Raw genomic sequence first — 17,149 nt, forward strand, 5'->3', positions numbered from 1 at the left:
TACCGAGGCTTGAAAGTTACTACATAAAAATACTTTATATTCCGTTAATACATAACATCATTCTCTCTGATATCTTAATTTAAAGATTTGGAGTTTCTTGATAAATAAAAGTTTTTTTCTATATGCAATAATGTGTTGGTAATCGTCCTTTACATTATCATGGGCATTCTCAACGGCTTAGAACTACTTTTTTTCAATATGCGCACGAGTTTATCGAGAAGAAACGAAATAATTACAGATTTTTCGAACTTCCATCGTTCTCCGAATAAAGCGAAATTAAATTTGATAAATGCATTTCTTAAAATACATGTAATTACTATTTTCTTTAAAATTTTCATCTTTCTTTCAATTACAGTTCACTAAATTTAAAATTCAAACTCTCAAACACCAAGCCTACAAATAGGTTATAGATATGAATGTCGTCATTTCCTGCACTACTTTTAGCACCATTGCAAGATTAGAAAATTCAAGATGGCAATGTGGCACCCAGAAGAAAGTGGTCTTGGACAAATCTTAACACTTCTCAAAGAATCACAATCCCCGGATACAAACACACAAAGAACAGTTCAACAGGTAAATCATATTTCCAAACCAATATGAATGATAAAGGACAAGTTTATGTCATCTCCACTGAATCGGTTGCAAGGTCGGGGAAAAGTAAAAGACATGAAATAATGGCCGACCAGTTACTTTTCCACCGTTATTGTACTACCATTATAAGCTTTGTTTTTAAATGATTCTTTTCTCACATCTCATTTCTCTTTGTCGATGTTTGAAAGATTCGCCATCCCTGATTTTATTGATTGCCAGCTATTGTTACAACTTTTAATCGATAAAAGATAGTGGCTGACTGGGACTGGTCTTGGTCTCGGGTGGAGAAGCTCCGTCCCGCGCACTCGGTGATCCTCAACCCTTGTTGACAATGGTTATTATGACCATACTTATCCTACTATACTATACATAGCTAACTAAAGCCGTTTCTGAATAAAAGTAGACACATTAGTTCGATCACTATAAGATTTTTTTTCTCATCTAATAATTAATAATACGAAAAATTCTTATTAAAATTTGGCTCCAATTCAGGTTCAGAACTCAGACTCAGACTCAGCAGAACATTATGATTATTATATTATGATGATACCAAACTATGATGACAGTCCAGAGTAGTGCCGCGCTGAAGACCGGTCTAGACCGCGGTCCGACGGTCTTTTAGCTGTGAACCGAAGACCGGTCCCTTAGGGGAAGATCGGCGGCGGTCCTCACTTCTTATCACCTTTCAACTAGTGCGGGGCGGTCCTTGCAAGGACCACGGTCCTACGGTCTCGCGCCATAGCCTACTACTTCCCCAGCGCAGGGTTGCCAGATTATTTTTCAACAAAATGCCAGGGAAGACTCAATGCCAAAACACTCAAAAAGATGCCAAAGTCTGTTGACTCCCACCCCCACTAAGAAAACTACTCACTTTTGATAGACAATTTACTATCATATCCTGGTGGCTTGCGTGTTTTCTTTTCTTTTTTTTTTTTTTTTTTTTTTTTTTTGAATTATACTAAATTTCCTGTTGGGGTAATTATTTACCTACTGACTACTAAGTGGAGTGCTAAACCACTACACCACGGTTGGATTTTAAGAATGAAAAAGAAATGTGAAGATGTTTGTTTTTACGCGTTTAGAAATAATTAAGAAAAGGTGTCATTTGAAGTATAATATACAAGAAAAGAAAATGCCAAATGAAAATGCCAAATGCCAAATGATTTTTCTAATGCCAAACGGTTTTCAAAAATGCCAGATTTTTGGAATCTGGCATTTAAAATGCCAAACTGGCAACCCTGCCCCAGCGATTCGTTGCTTCGGTTGCCTATCTTCCACCAATCACCACCCATCCCACTTAATTAATCGCACCCACCCCCCTTTGCCATACACTAAACGACACAGACGACCATACAGGCAGACGACCACCAACCTCCACTCCGCAAACCGCCCTTTCGTGTGTGAGATGGGGGGAACAGGAGGCGCACGCCTTGGACGATTCCATTATACGGGGTAAATTTCAAAATTTACTACACCATAATGATCGCAATGACAATGATCTATGGTGAAGGCATGACCCCTCTTCTCTAATGGGTTATTGTTTGAAATGTATGTGACTACTAAAGATGTGTGTGTTTGTGTGTGTGTGTGTGTGTGTGTGTGTGTCGAACCTAGCAAGTAGCAAATCCGATTTTTTGTTTTCTTTTGTCCATCTCTTGTCACCACTCCTTTCTATCGCAGTGTTGTCATTTAAAATAATACAATAATATTAAAATTTCGTTGGTGTTTTTACTAATCAAATAATATGAGTTTCATTAGTTTCTTCCTTCCAAAAAACCCAGTTATAACGTCTGAATTTTAAAAAAGTCCAATAGAATATTTGGGGACCCCGATAGCTCAGTTGATAGAGCACTCTCTTTATACGCAAAGGGCCAGAGATCGATCCCGGGTGCAGTCGATTTTTTTCTGAATCCCTGTCTACTCAGCAATGAATGGGTAGCTGAGTTTGTTAGATCTGGCGAAAAGTCACCATCGACCCCTCTTATTACCTCATCCACCCCCTCTTATTATAACTTCACGTCTCTCTCTTACTCTTCAATGCTCGCTGCCCTCTAATGTGTGTGTGTGTGGGGGGGGGGGGTAGGAGTTGCGTGTGTGTATCAACGCCACGAACAACTCGATCAACGCCTTGGGCGATGCCATTATCTCCGTTAATGGGGATAAATTTCAAATTTTATTAAATTATCGAAGTAACAATGAAGTACGGTGAGCAAATAAAGAAGGCATCACCCCTCTTCTCTAATTAGGTTACAATTTGAAATGAGTGTGACTACTCCGTGTGTTTTACTCCTGTAGACCACGGTTTTCATCGTGTAGCGGTCTTTAACGGTTCAAGAATGAACGATCCCATGGTCTCAAAGGTCAAACCGGTTCGAATTTCCAACACTCTCAGGAATGTTCAATGTCGAAAAGGACCGGTCCTAGGACCGGTCCTTGCGGTCTTCATTTCCCAAGGACCGTAGGACCGTGGTCCTTAAGCTTGCCAAGGACCGCCCCGCACTAGTCCAGAGCATCTCCAAGTCCATAAAACTTATTGAAAATGAAAGTTGATGCCGGACTACATACATATAGACACTTGATGGGCTAAATCACTAAATCTGTGTCATAGTTCTAGGGAGTTTAATAGAAATTCTAAATGTACCTCACACACTTGAAACCAATGTCATAAGAAAGAGCTGGCAACACAGATTACAAAACAGTTTGGATTTTGTTTTTATCTTGATTAGAAATGTAGTTACGGCAGTTCAAAGTCTGAAATTTCAGACCGATTTTTACCCCAAAATTACCATTGCAAAGTTGTGACCGAAAACGTGTGATGTTAATAAAAAATTGTTAAAACAGTCAATATGGAGTTCTTATCATATATTGTATACCAAAATGTTCGTCTTATCGAGGACAATGCATTTACATGAATAAAGAGGAAGATAAACATTTCAAATTAACACATTATTACATAATATGACGCAAATGTTACATAATCAAAAACTCGGCTAGGCGTAAGAAAGAATTTGCTCTATCACTTTTGGATTTATCCCCAATATCTCACTGACACAATTGCAAATAATTACCCTCTTTTAATTAATACATAGAGAATAAAATAGGGTTTGAGAGTATTTAAATGGAAAGATATAAACATGTTGTATAATGACATAATGAGTTTATTTTTACCTATGGCAATTTAATTGCATATAAATAAAATGGTAGATTGAAAAAGTTCAAATAAATTGAAACAGATTCCCTATTATTATAATTAGAAGGAAAGTTCTGGCTTTTTATACTTTAAAAAATTCTGCTGAACCACTTTGGGTTTATTGCTATTACATCATTTGAACTGACAATTAATACAATTTTATCCCCTTCCCCCCCCCCCCCCCCCCCCTTCTCTCTCAATGTATGGGGGTGTCAAAACTAATAGAACTTCTTACCATAATCATTATTAAGGCTAAAGCCTTTAAAATATGGATACAAATGATAATCATACCTAAACATATGGGAAAGAAACTTGATGACTTGATGGCAAAGTAAAATAAAATTAAATTAAAGCATTTGGTATTTTTAAAATATCGATATTATTAATATCGAATTTCACAAAGAAGAAATATACGAACTTTTAAAACAAAACCTATAAAATGCCTATAAATAAAGTTGGAAAGTATGTATTCAAAATAAAAACATAGTGAATAATAGTACTGAAAATATTATGGACTAAATTTAACATAATGCATAACTAAATTTAAAATATTGATATGAATATCGATATCGCCCGGCAGCCATGATGAGAAGATAATGTGAACAAGGCATTTCGGCGCAGAGTTAAAAGGTGTCTGCGCATCGATATAGAGCCCTGAAATTTGGCATAAATAAAGTTTAGATGTTATTCTAAAAACAAGCGTTTAAATTTTAAAAACACGCGGTAAATAAAAAAATAAATGCATTTGAAAATTGCCAAATTTTAACTTCGTATAACTTCTGGAATTATTAATGGATTTTTCCTTAATTGGCACCATTTAAAAGGAAATTGAAAGACGAAAATAATGATACCAAAATATCTGCGATATTCCTCTTTATAACGAAGTTATGCATCTTTAATTGAACCCCCCAAAACGCGAACGGCAATTTCCAGTCACAACTTTCCTATGGGCGAGTTGGGTCAAAATTTGACTGCCACTGCTGCTGCTCACTAAACTGCCTACATTCACCTCGTTTGTGAGCTGCAGGCTAGAAAAAACCATGACTTGTTTAAATTGAGATATCTCTGGTGTTTATTTACAGAATTTGATCAATTAAACATAAAAATAAAGGGCTTTGAACGCTCTATCATTTGGTACAATTACCGTTTCCCTCCTTAAATTCATTTAGAAGATATTGTAATGGAAAGATAGCTTAATTTTAGTGGGATAGAATATCAAGCCGTTTATCATCATTCATGAAAAAATTCTATTGAAACAAACAATCAAAAAATTCAATCATTTTCCTTTCCAATGATACCATTTTCAATTATCAAAACTGCTTCCCTGATACCCTTTGAGCATTCCATAAAAACACACTCATTTCAAAATTTACCAAAGTAACGCCATTTCAGCTTGGACTTCCGTGGCCGTGGTCAGCGTCGTTCATTGGCTCCTAGCCTCGTGACATCACAGTGTTTCAGGGGAATCCCTTTTCGTTTTTTTCAGTCAGCTGGTGCCCAGGTATACTCATAGTAAACCAGATTTTATGCTGTCATTTGAAAACTGAATTTTCATGCTGTTTCTTTATTTTGCTACAGACACACGCAAACTATTCCAGTTTGCTATCTCCGGTCCTTCGCTTTCTTTGTTTCCATTTGAATGTGAACTGGAATGAATGTGAAAAATATATATTTCTTTGATAGGTGATTGACTGCTCCAGCAGAAGTTTTCTTTCCTCACAACCATGATTGTTTAAATTTTTCTTATTCTTCTTCTTTTATAAGAATTAATGATGATGATAATAATAATGATAGATAGATAGCGATCGATAGATAGAGATATTATGATGGTATGTGATTGGAGGATAAGTCTTGATAAGTCTTTGTCCAGTTTTCCGATTTTATGTCATATGGATCAATCTCTTTCACACATTCAATTTTTTCTTTGTAGCATTTTTTTCGAGACAGGGTCCATTATGTTTAGTAAGTAAAAGTAGTTTAAAGCATTGGTCGCCATTTTGAAGAAATCTATACGTTAATCAAGTGACTGAACCATTTAAAATGTCAAAAATTAATCCCTTAATCTTTACAGCATACTCTCTATAGTATGTGAGGTGAAATCAATCATTTTTTGAGTGTGTTACATATGGCTATTGAAAGTTATTGTTTGAGATTGTATGCTATATATGTGTGTATGTGTGTGTTTGAATTTCGTAGACCATTATATTGCTTAAACTGAAACGGAAAAAATTAAATGATTTCCAGAAAACTTATAAAACTTCACTTGGTCAGTATATGCTTCATATGATTATTATTTTGAATGTCACATATTTACTTAGTAAAAAGGAAAATTAAAACAGAGGAAATGTTTTGATCCACCTAAGTATCCATCTATATAGTTTTGCTTAGTTCAGTGTTAACCAGGAACTGGGTGAGTTAGTATCAGAACGATCACCTGTGACCTTAAATTTCTGGTCATCCGGTCCTTGAGGTGACTCGATACATTCACTGAAAGGGTAGTGATTACAGCAATAGAGTACAGCTACTGAAGCATGTCAGTAATTAGTTGAAATAAATATAGAAATACAAAGCCTACAGGGTCAATGGTAGGTTAGATCTGTAAATTCTCAGTCAATTTGTCAATTTCAAATATTTAAAAAAAAGGAAAGAAAGAAAGAATTCACAAATTGTAGTCGAATGACCGTAAAGTAATTAGGAGTGTTCCATAACGCTACGCATAGCTCATGGGAGCCGTTTATATTAACAATGGATTTATTGCCAAGGCTTAGCGGGGCTTTTTAGAATTGGCGTGACTCAGCCACCGAGCGATAAATTTCACTGTTTCATCTAAGCCAAAATTGACCACATTTACAAGCTGGGTTTTAAAAGTATAATAAAAGTAAAATGCGAATGTCGGAAGTAACATTTCTAGTAGATGATAATGGTAGACACCTTTAAATCGAAAGCTAGATTAGGATAGATTGCTACAAGCACATTTCGATTGCCTCACGTTGTAAACAAACTGGTTGACCGTTTCTTCACTGATTGGGTACCTACTTATAAGGAACAATGGTAAGTAGCCTAATTAATTCCCGTGCAAATCAGGACGTTTTCTGCCATTGTTTTGCTTAAGTCCAAGGAGCCTGCTGTTTTGTGGCGATTTGCCTTCATTTCGATTCGTTGAATTTTTCCGCTACGCCTGCCGAAGTTTCTTCATTGCGATGATAATTAACTTACTTAATAATTCGGTGTATTGGCCAGAAGTCATATTTATTAAAGTTTTTTTTTCTGCCATTGACTGATTGAAAATCAAGTTTGCTCATACTCATTGCTACATTATTCTAATGTTCTCACAATGCCTGAGCTGTTCGTGGATCGCAATTCAGACTTGTCGAACATCGATAAAGATGTGAGGAATAAATTCAGTTGGTCATGGCTAGAAGTTAAAGATGATATTGGTGATTATTGTTCTATGTCAGAAAAATTCGAGAGGCAGGAATATGACTTTGATGAAGTCATCTTTACCTATATGAATGACATGCTTATTTAGCATTCCTTCTACATCAAATTATGGCAGTCATACTTCCAGTAATAATAACACCCACTATTTTAATGTATTGTATTTACAGTGCACTCTGGATACGTCGACGTTGCCTAAGTCGATTTTTACCCAAGTCGATTTTTTTTCTTGGTCCCTCCCCCTTCTTCCTATATAACATTAGTAATAAAAAAAACAAACTCCACATAAGTCGATGTCGCTTAAGTCGATGTTCTTATCACTCATGACTACAATAAAATCACAAATAAACAAGTATTTCCATTGGTTAAAAAAGCTACCAGTAAGAATTTTCAGTGGTTAAGAATATCCGCGAACGATTGGCGCACATCGATGTGATGTAGGTGCTTTGCCTGACGTCCGTGTTCAATGTACATAAGCAGTATTGAATAACTTTAATTTCCCCATCTCAAATTTTACATTGTCGCAACTTCAAGTTCAATTATTTTTTTTTGGTTCTAATTCCAGGCCATCCTATGTAATGGCCCTCTTAATTAGTATCAATTTTATCAAGAAGAATTCAAGTCAAGCCTACAACTACAATGGCAAACCTATCGCGGAAAAGGAAGATTCGATGCATTTGGAAAGTTTGGCACGCGACAGAAAATCATCGCATAGGAAATTGGCATACCGGCTATTTCTGTCTCTGTCTCACGATTTACAAGAAGCATGACCTTGACCTAGAGGCTCCTACCCTTCCGAGCGGAATAATTTCACTTAATTGGTATACATTCCACATTCAAAGCAACAATTCCGCTTTTCACCTTTCCAATCGAGGAAAATATTTTTACAAATCTCTAGTGAAAAAAAAGTGAGCTATGGCTTATTTCGTCAGCATCTCCTATGGTCAATCAACACACACTTTGTGTATGATTAGTCCCTTCAAAGTGTGTGCTGCTGATGTCGGATAATATTATATGTTTGGGAGGGGGGTTGACCGAAGTATTATTATTATTATTGTGACTCCAATTCGTGAGGTCAATGACCTTGGTAATATTATATGTTGGCTTCAATCGGTAATAATATTATTGAGTACGGTCAACTTCTTTCCTATTTAATTTTAGCCCTGTGTACGTGTGTGTGTGTGTGTACAGGCACGCGCGTTAGTTTGATTAGGTGTGTGCGTGGGGGGGGGGGGGGGGTTCCTGACAAGGTTAAATCCATCCATTCAATACTTTGTTCTCAGACGGCCAGGACCTGTGTGTTCTCTATTATTATTTGACCCCATTCTTAGTCTTTACACAATCTGTACATTTTTACACATTTTATATTTTTAATCATTTGAGTACTTTTGGATTGTCTATTACATTTTCTGCTGCAAAGCATGTCATAGTCAATAACAGTAAGTTGATTCCGCTTTTTTATTTCAAATTCCGATTTTTATATATTCTGATTCCTCTATTGGGGGTAGGAGCTTCTGATGACCACTACAGAGACCCGCGATATGAAGGGACATACTTATTCTAGATTGGGTTGCTTTGTTCAAATGCGTTTTTGCTCATTTGGTTACACTCCTGTTAAGTTGATTTTCGGATAAGTCGATTTTTTTCTCGGTTCCCCTGGGCATCGTCTTATCCGGAGTCCACTGTATCACTCTCCTCTCCAATGATGCCCTTATTTTTTATTTTTTTAAATTGACTCTTCAGTTTGTAAAGAGTTTTCAGTCAATTTTTGTAGAGCTCCTTTACAGGTCTAGTAGGTTGAATTACACCTTCTGGTAATGGTAGCCATTTAGTTAAAAATGAAAATGCGATTTCGATTTGTATCAGATTCTTTTCTTTATATTTTGATTTTCTCCAATAATATAGGTACAGATTTTTTTGTTAGGTGGGTATCATGGTAAACAGATAAAGATGATGAAAAATTGCTAAAGAAAGAAAATATTATTTTATTTTATTTTAATGTTTTTTTAAATGTATATCTCTTTTGATTTTGTACATCTTTTAACAGAAATTAGGAGAGTTGAATAATTATCCAGACTTCAACAACTACTTGATATTCGTGCTTACCAAATTAAAGTCAGAAGGTAAGAACCTGTTATGATTAGAATATGATTTAATCTCTCTCTGTGTTTCACAAAAAGTTATAAATGTATTTTAAAGATAATTTGGCTTATGCAATGATGTTACAAATATCAAGCTCAGTGTTGTGTTTCCTTTGATTTATTTATTTTTTATTTTTTTTTTTTAATTTTCAGGTTGGATATATTATAGATAGAAATGTTATTTTCATGTATAACATTTTCACATTTCTTCTTGCAGATGACCCAACACGCTCTCTTAGTGGGCTTATTTTGAAAAATAATGTGCGAGCTCATTTTGAACGCTTCCCCCCTGAAGTCACTTCTTTTATTAAACAAGAATGTCTGAACAACATCGGTGACCCTTCTCCTCTGATCCGAGCTACCATTGGAATAATAATCACAAACATTATTTCAAAGGGAGCATTGCAACAATGGCCAGAAGTTTTGCCCCATCTTTGTACTTGCTTGGATTCAGACGACTACAATATATGTGAGGTAAATCAACACTCATCACAGGCCTTATTACTTAATAATCTATGGCATATTCGCTGACATTTCAGTATTTTAAAAACTTTTTTTTACCTTTCATTTTTTTTTTTTTTTAATGTTTAACAGGGGTCTTATTATCGTTGCTATTGGAGATTTTCTTTATCCTTGACATACAGTCCAGTCCAGATAATTCGAAATCTGATTAACCGAATTTCTTTTAAATCGAAGAAAATACGATGTAATGAATTATTTTCTTCTTTTTCTATATAAAATATTCATGGTTAATTCAAATTCGAACAGTCGTTATTCTCTTTATTCGAAGTGCAAGTGCTTGCCCATCACTAAAAAAAAAAAACTCTGGAAGGTCATAACGAACTGCCTGTTCTCCGTATCCACCCTCCCAAGCGTTTATATGACTGAGCTGACTAATAATAATAATAACTAGACCCCTGAGGCATGTAATGGCGTGTTGTTCTCTCTCTTTCTCCAAATTGACCAGCTGTCTCGCGTCATCCCTCTCTCCTTCTTGCGCTCTAATCACTAAGACTGACTTGTGGTCTGCTGGCCGCTGGCTAACAAAGGGGGTTGGTTATAAATAGATCTAACACACAGTGATAACCACAAGCTGACCAATACACGGCGTTTCTCTTTCTCTTCTGTGCTGTCTTTCTTTATTGATCGATGGATCGAGATCTAGAAGTAGAGGGCCTACACAGCATGCAGTGTTAACTACTACTCTGTGCTATTGTGCAGCTTGTAAGTGTAAGGGCCCGGGCACGGCTTGGAGACAAATCGAATTCTGATAAATAGAAGTCATTTGCTTTTCCCACCCAATTGGAATTATCAGGACTGCACTGTATATGTCTTTTAAAAAATTTTGGTCTAACTTTTGTGTCTTTTTTCAAAAATATATGCAAATCAAAATGCAAAATTATACACCTCAAAGAGCAATTTGTTGCTTATCACTTTGCTTCGTCATGCAGTGGTGCCAACCTTACGTGAAAATTTTTTTCTTTTTACCAAAGTATACATTTTGCTCACGAGTGTATGTATTATTAACATTTTATTATTTAAGCATTTTTAACAATAATACACTCTTTAAGTGTACTTAAATATAGTATTATCTGGGTGGGTCATATCAGATTTATAAATGGATTCTTGAAGTGGATACTATTTATATTGTCTATAAATAGTAAGTTTATTCATGAATTTAAATTATCAATAATAATATTTTAATATGGTCTCTAATTGCCCATCATCAAATTTAGTGCTAATTATAGATTTTTGGTGGATTGTACGCATTTTAAAAAAAATCTTACTAATTTTGGATCTCCATTGTACACATTTTCATGGGCCAGTGTTGGTCGCACTGGTCTTCCATTAATATTACAGATTCTGACAGTGATTTATCTTAATACATTTTATTGATATAGACTCATTCAAATTAAGACCTGAAAAGTCCATCAAACACATTTCACATTACCAGTCAAAGCCAATCAGCCTACAAGTTTGGCAGGCAAACACAATATATATGAAATCATCACATATTTGTATACCTCTATTTGTCCGAATTTATATCAAAGGCCTCATATGTATGGATTTTACTTCATGGTCATTCTGCATTTGTTTTAGTATTATACAATCGGCGCTTTGAAATAGTCAATGATTGTGGCTATTTAAGGTACAAGTGGGATTTAATTGTTAATAAATAAATGGACTTTAATCTTCCTTTTTGGAAATTAGCATGACTAACTACAGTGATGATTATGGAAGTATGTATCTTAAGACGGAAAAAAATTGCATACATTATAGTAAATTCGTGGAATATATCAACTTATTTGAATGAAGCAATTTTTTTTCTTTCTACTTTATTTAGAGGTGTGTTTTTTTTATTTCCTCAACCATTTTGATATTCACTCTGAATTTTCATATTTCAGGGTGCATTTGGTGCTTTGCAGAAAATATGTGAAGATAATGCAGAAACTCTGGATAGTAATGCTGCAGATAGGCCTCTGAATATTCTTATTCCCAAGTTTTTAAACTTTTTTAGACATCAAAGTCCTAAGATAAGGTAAGCATATATTTTTTTATTAACCACCTTGTCACATGATACATTATTGCAGTTCCGTAAGCAATAATCTGATAGCATTTTTTATTTTTAAAAATTTTTTTCATAAAGATCAAAACATTTAAAACAATTTTTGTTACATATTAGATACAATGCATACGTTTATACACAAGCTTACAGTCACAGGCATATATGCATTTATGTACACGTACACTCACAGTAATCTCATCATAGCGGGTGGTTGGATGGGAGCATCACCCTTGAATCATATACCTATGATGTTCGCATGGGTGTACGATCCGGTAGTGATGTCGTTTCTTCTTCTCTTTACTAGCCTATCCTGCTTCTTTGGTTTGTGATTGTATTTTTGACAGGGGATATTTTTTTAATGTAAATCTTCTGCCTGTTTGTTCTTGGTTATTTATAATTTAGCTTATGATATCTTTAGGTTATGATTTTGATTTACATTTGTACTATTTTTGTTAGATTGCTTATTTTTTTGTTTCAGCGGTCTCTCATATAACCTCAATTGTGTTGGAAGAGACCTAAAGCAACAAACAAACAAAAAAAAAATCTCATCATACTAAGTTCTGTTATTACTGTTATGATATATTTATTTCTTATTCTTTAATTATACAGATATTCTTTAGAAACTTACTACAATACCTTTTGACTCAATAGACATATGTCAACTTTTTCATATATGTTTCTCTTGGATAATCTAATCTCTTAGAAAGTGCTTTGAATTGTTTTGTGATAAATGAGTGGGAATCCTGTATTGATTTTCAACTTGTTTTGCTAATTACTAGGGCGCAGCAGCCATAAAGCAGTTTTGAATTGTAGGATAGATTTCCTTTGAGTAATTGCACTGACTTAATGGTTTATTTTGATGATGAAAATACCTCGAAAATATAGAGCCTGACAGACTTATCTTAACTTTAAAAAATAAGTATGGCAGCCTCATAAGGGCTCTCCTTTACATCATAGTACTCTTAGTTTTGACCAGGAATTGTTTTGTCAACCAGTAATATCATTATGCATGTATAAGTACCTGGAAAGATTTAATAACTGTAGCTATTGAATTTTGCAAAGGATTTTTTTACAACGAAAATAGTGCTGGCACAACACAAACATTTGCACTGAGAAATAGTCAAAATGCAATCAAGTACATGACTTTTATGATTTGATTCATCATTTGTTGTTTTTCCCCTTGAAATGCATATTTTAGGTGTTTCCAAATTTGATGTTAGAATTAAGTTGAGAAGTCACTTTCTGCTCATTCTTTTCTCAAGATTTCCTTCCTTTTGTTTTAATTTCCCACCCTCTAGTTTCCCCAAGACAATTGTACTAGTGTGTCTGAAGGTCATTTTCAAGCAATTTCCTGAAGATTTCAAAATGTTTTGTACAATATTTTGTAATGCCTCATTACTGTCTTACTTCAAAAACCAAAATGATTTCAAGGGATATTGCTATAAAATGCATCAATATTTCAAAAACCAATGTGATTACAGGGGATATTTTACCTAAAATATAATGTGATGCAAATTATTTTAATGTTGGAATCAGTTTCTTTTTATGGACATAGTGTCTCTAATTTTATTTATTTACTTATTTTCTTGTTTGATGTCATGTTATTTTCCATCCTTATTACATTAAATAGTGCTAGCATATCCTCCTCCTTTTTGGCCACAATGAGGTGCTAAAATAGCCTTGAATTATCACAAGTGGTATTTAACTCTGGTATCATTACACGCAGAGAGGTATTCTTTGATGGCCTCAAATGGATGACATATTTATTGACATGGTATTTTCAGATCACATGCGATTGCTTGTGTGAACCAATTCATCATAAGTCGTACACAGGCATTGATGGTGCATATAGACACTTTTATACAGGTAGGTGGCTTCTTTCAAATATAAGAGTTTTACGTTTTTTTAAATGGTTTTAAACTGTCTCTACACTTTAATCTATGACAAATTGGATGTTAATTTTATAAGATGGGGAAGTAGTTATCTTGACTTTTTAAATATTTTCAGGCACATGGTGCTCAACATTAAAAAAAAGAGAATTTAGTCGCTTAGTTTCTGAAACACTTGGGCACAATTCCAGGCCAAGTTAGCTGCATTTATACGTTCATTTTATATTCACCCTTTGTTTTCATCATCCATTTTTAGAACCTGTTTTTCTTGGCTAAAGATGAAGACACTGAAGTTCGAAAAAATGTGTGCCGAGCATTGGTTATGTTGGTTGAGGTTAGAATTGACCGGCTTATGCCTCATATTGATCAGATAATTCAGGTAAGTTTTAAAATTTTTTAGTAGTCATCATATTTTTGATGATCCTTTGCCACATTTTCTCTTAAAGGAGTATTATAGTCATTTTGTCAGTTTCCACAAAAATTCACCTTAAGTGTATTAAAATTCTTTATGGTCACTAAATTCTGCAGTTTAGTTCCTTCGCAGTTTGATGTGTATGTGGAGCATAACCGTGACATGTCTCTATAAGTTGAAATCAGATCAGAAGATGAGTGTTATAAAGTTATTTGAACTCAATTTATGAAAGTAGTGCTAGTTATTAGTATTAGGAGAATTTGACTGTTGTATGACCAATACACACTTTGTGTGTCTTATTAGTCCCTTCAAAGTGTATGTACTGGATGGGGATCCTGACCTCCCATAGTGGGCAGGGAGGTACATGCTATGTCTTCTATCCCCCCATACCCGTTTTCCAATTGTTTCCTGTCATTGTCTTGGAATGAGATTACTTAGTTTTGTCCTGATCCTTGCCGGAGTTCCTTGGCTGGGAGGGAAACAGTCGAATGTATAGTTATAGTTTTGAGAGATGATATTTTTTTCTTGTAAATCATCTCTCTTATGCATTGTATTATGTTTAGTTTGCATATTATATTATTGGTAAACATTTGAGTGTATTCCTCTTAGTTGGGACATGTGCTTGTGTTTGGATAAGACTTTTAGGTGATCTCAAACTAAGTACTTTGACTGTGTGCTCTTGGAATCTACGTCTGCTCCCTATTTGAACCAATTCCCTTTTGTCTTACCTTTTCTTTTGTGCTTCAATTGTAATTCTAGAACTTTTTACTATCCCATTTTTCCTTTTTACCGGTGCTGATAAGACCTTCATGTGTTGCAAGCACCGTAAAACCCCAAAATACAAAACAAAGTGTATGTAGTTGATGTCAGATATTATATTTTAGGGAGGTCAATGACCGAGATATTTTAGACTACATCCAATTGGTAGTATTATTGTGTACTGTCTCTATTTAATTTTGGCAGTGTATTGTGGGTGTGTACCTATTATTCTGTTAATCATTTTTACTTTCTGAACGTGGCAGCCCTGGATTTAAAAAAAAAAATAGAATTTAATGAGCAACCAATCCAGATAAAAAAATATATCTTGTCAAAAGAGAAAACCTACTTTAGGGGTTCATTTGCTGACTAACGCTCTAATATGATTTCTTCTTTTCAGTTTATTCCCTCCCCAGTGTTCTTTTCCTGGATTCATAAGAATCTTGTTTAGAATTGTGCTTTATAAATGTCATTTATTGATATCAACTTATATTTTTATCGTAATTATTTAAATGTAGATATGTTTCTATTTCCTGAATCTGCAGTTCAGTGTATTAAAGTTTTGTTATTTGGAAAAATTTTATAAATTACAGTATATGATGGAAAGAACTCGGGATCAGGATGATACTGTGGCTCTTGAATCATGTGAGTTTTGGCTTTCATTAGCTGAACAGAAGGTGTGTAAAGAAGTCCTGAGTGCTCACATTGAACAACTTGTGCCAATCTTGGTGAAGGGGATGAAATACTCTGAAATTGATATTATACTGCTGAAGGTATGTAGATTTGACTGAATTCGTAATCTTTTTATGCCAAATTATGGGAGACCGTCAGCTCTCCTGAATTTATCAGGAAATCTCTGATAATTTTTAATATTCTCTCTCCCCCCCCCCCCCCCCCCCCCCCCCGCTCTTCCATCCATTTTATTTTTAATTTTAAAAAACATCTGATCCCTATTTGTTCCCAGTTCCCCTATGTCTTACTTTTTCTTGGGTGCTTTAATTGTAATTCTAGAACTTTTTACTATCCCATTTTCTTCCTTTTTACTGGCGCCGATATAACCTAAATGTGTTGCAAGCGCCGTAAAACCCTTAAAAACAAAACAAACAAAGAAATATTAAATATTGACCTCCATCTCCATATCATGCTATGTACGAGGGCTCTTTCAGAAATAACCGAAAAATGCCCATTGCTCAGCAACCAGTGGAGATTTTTAAATTCTGAAAACGACATGATATTCCTTATTTCCTTACTGATATTCCCAGAAATTATGAAGTGCATTATTTTGCACAATGAATTTCTAGACGATTTTAAAGATGGCGGCCCACCTTGAAACTTGGTCAAAGGAGGAAATCAGAGCTGTCATACGTTTTTTGAACGCCAAAAGTCTGAATCCTACCGAAATTCATAAAGAACTTCAGAGTGTATATGGTGAGCATGTTATAAGCCGTACACAAGTCTATCACTGGTGTAATTTGTTTGAAGCCGGCCATTCCGACTTGACAGACAGGGAAGGGAGAGGGCGTTCGATAACTGCGACGTCAGAAGACAATGTGAAGCGAGTTGATGAGCTTATTCGTCAAGACAGTAGGTTGAAACTTCATGAAATCGCAAGCAGTCTTGAAATTTCGGAAACTTCTGCCCATAGAATTGTATTTGATGAACTTGGCTACAGAAAAGTCAGCGCAAGATGGGTTCCTAAGCAATTGACAGACAATCATAAAGAACAAAGATTGAACATCTGCAGGGAACTTTTGAGAAGAAACAAGAGCTCACGCAGGGTTCACGGGCATACTGCCAACGCCAGCGGAGACTTTCTAGGGTACGATGTGACTTTTCTTGACAGCGTAGTAACCGGTGATGAGACTTGGTTGCACCATTGCACCCCAGAAACAAAGCAAGATTCGATGACATGGAAACATCCATCCTCACCTGTCGCGAAGAAATTCAAAGTCATGCGGTCAGCAAAGAAAATAATGGGAACTGTTTTCTGGGACAGTCGTGGTGTTATTCTGTTCGAAACCTTACAACCTGGAGAAACAATCAATGCTGCAAGGTACTGCCAAACTCTTGACAAGCTTAGGGAGGCCATTCGCAGAAAGCGCCCAGGGCAGTTGACCAACGGGGTCATTTTGCAACACGACAACGCTACATCCCACACAGCACGAG

General features: G+C 35.2%; 1 protein-coding gene and 1 non-coding gene across 3 annotated transcripts in view; one reads left to right on the plus strand and one right to left on the minus strand.

The window, feature by feature from the left end:
* The window catches only part of Trnam-cau (transfer RNA methionine (anticodon CAU)), a 98-nt gene extending 89 nt beyond the window's left edge, over window positions 1-9 (minus strand). Inside the window, exon 1 of the tRNA in view lies at window positions 1-9. This exon is cut by the window's left edge and continues 28 nt beyond it. This is a non-coding gene — a tRNA (tRNA-Met).
* A 410-nt stretch (window positions 10-419) lies between these two features.
* The window catches only part of LOC144963060 (transportin-1-like), a 40,780-nt gene continuing 24,050 nt past the window's right edge, over window positions 420-17,149 (plus strand). For both annotated transcript variants that reach the window (XR_013643564.1, XM_078896677.1), the window contains exons 1-7: window positions 420-573; window positions 9,267-9,342; window positions 9,578-9,834; window positions 11,766-11,899; window positions 13,711-13,792; window positions 14,072-14,194; window positions 15,577-15,756. Coding sequence is in view for 1 of the 2 variants with exons in the window: in XM_078896677.1 (XP_078752803.1) it covers window positions 472-573; window positions 9,267-9,342; window positions 9,578-9,834; window positions 11,766-11,899; window positions 13,711-13,792; window positions 14,072-14,194; window positions 15,577-15,756 (954 nt within the window). In the remaining variant the exon portion in view is untranslated. The remainder of the gene's footprint in view (window positions 574-9,266; window positions 9,343-9,577; window positions 9,835-11,765; window positions 11,900-13,710; window positions 13,793-14,071; window positions 14,195-15,576; window positions 15,757-17,149) is intronic.

The sequence above is a fragment of the Berghia stephanieae genome, chromosome 1, assembly GCF_034508935.2.
Source record: "Berghia stephanieae isolate SIO BIC M18660-M18661 chromosome 1, UCSD_Bste_1.3, whole genome shotgun sequence".
Lineage (NCBI taxonomy): Eukaryota > Metazoa > Mollusca > Gastropoda > Nudibranchia > Aeolidiidae > Berghia > Berghia stephanieae.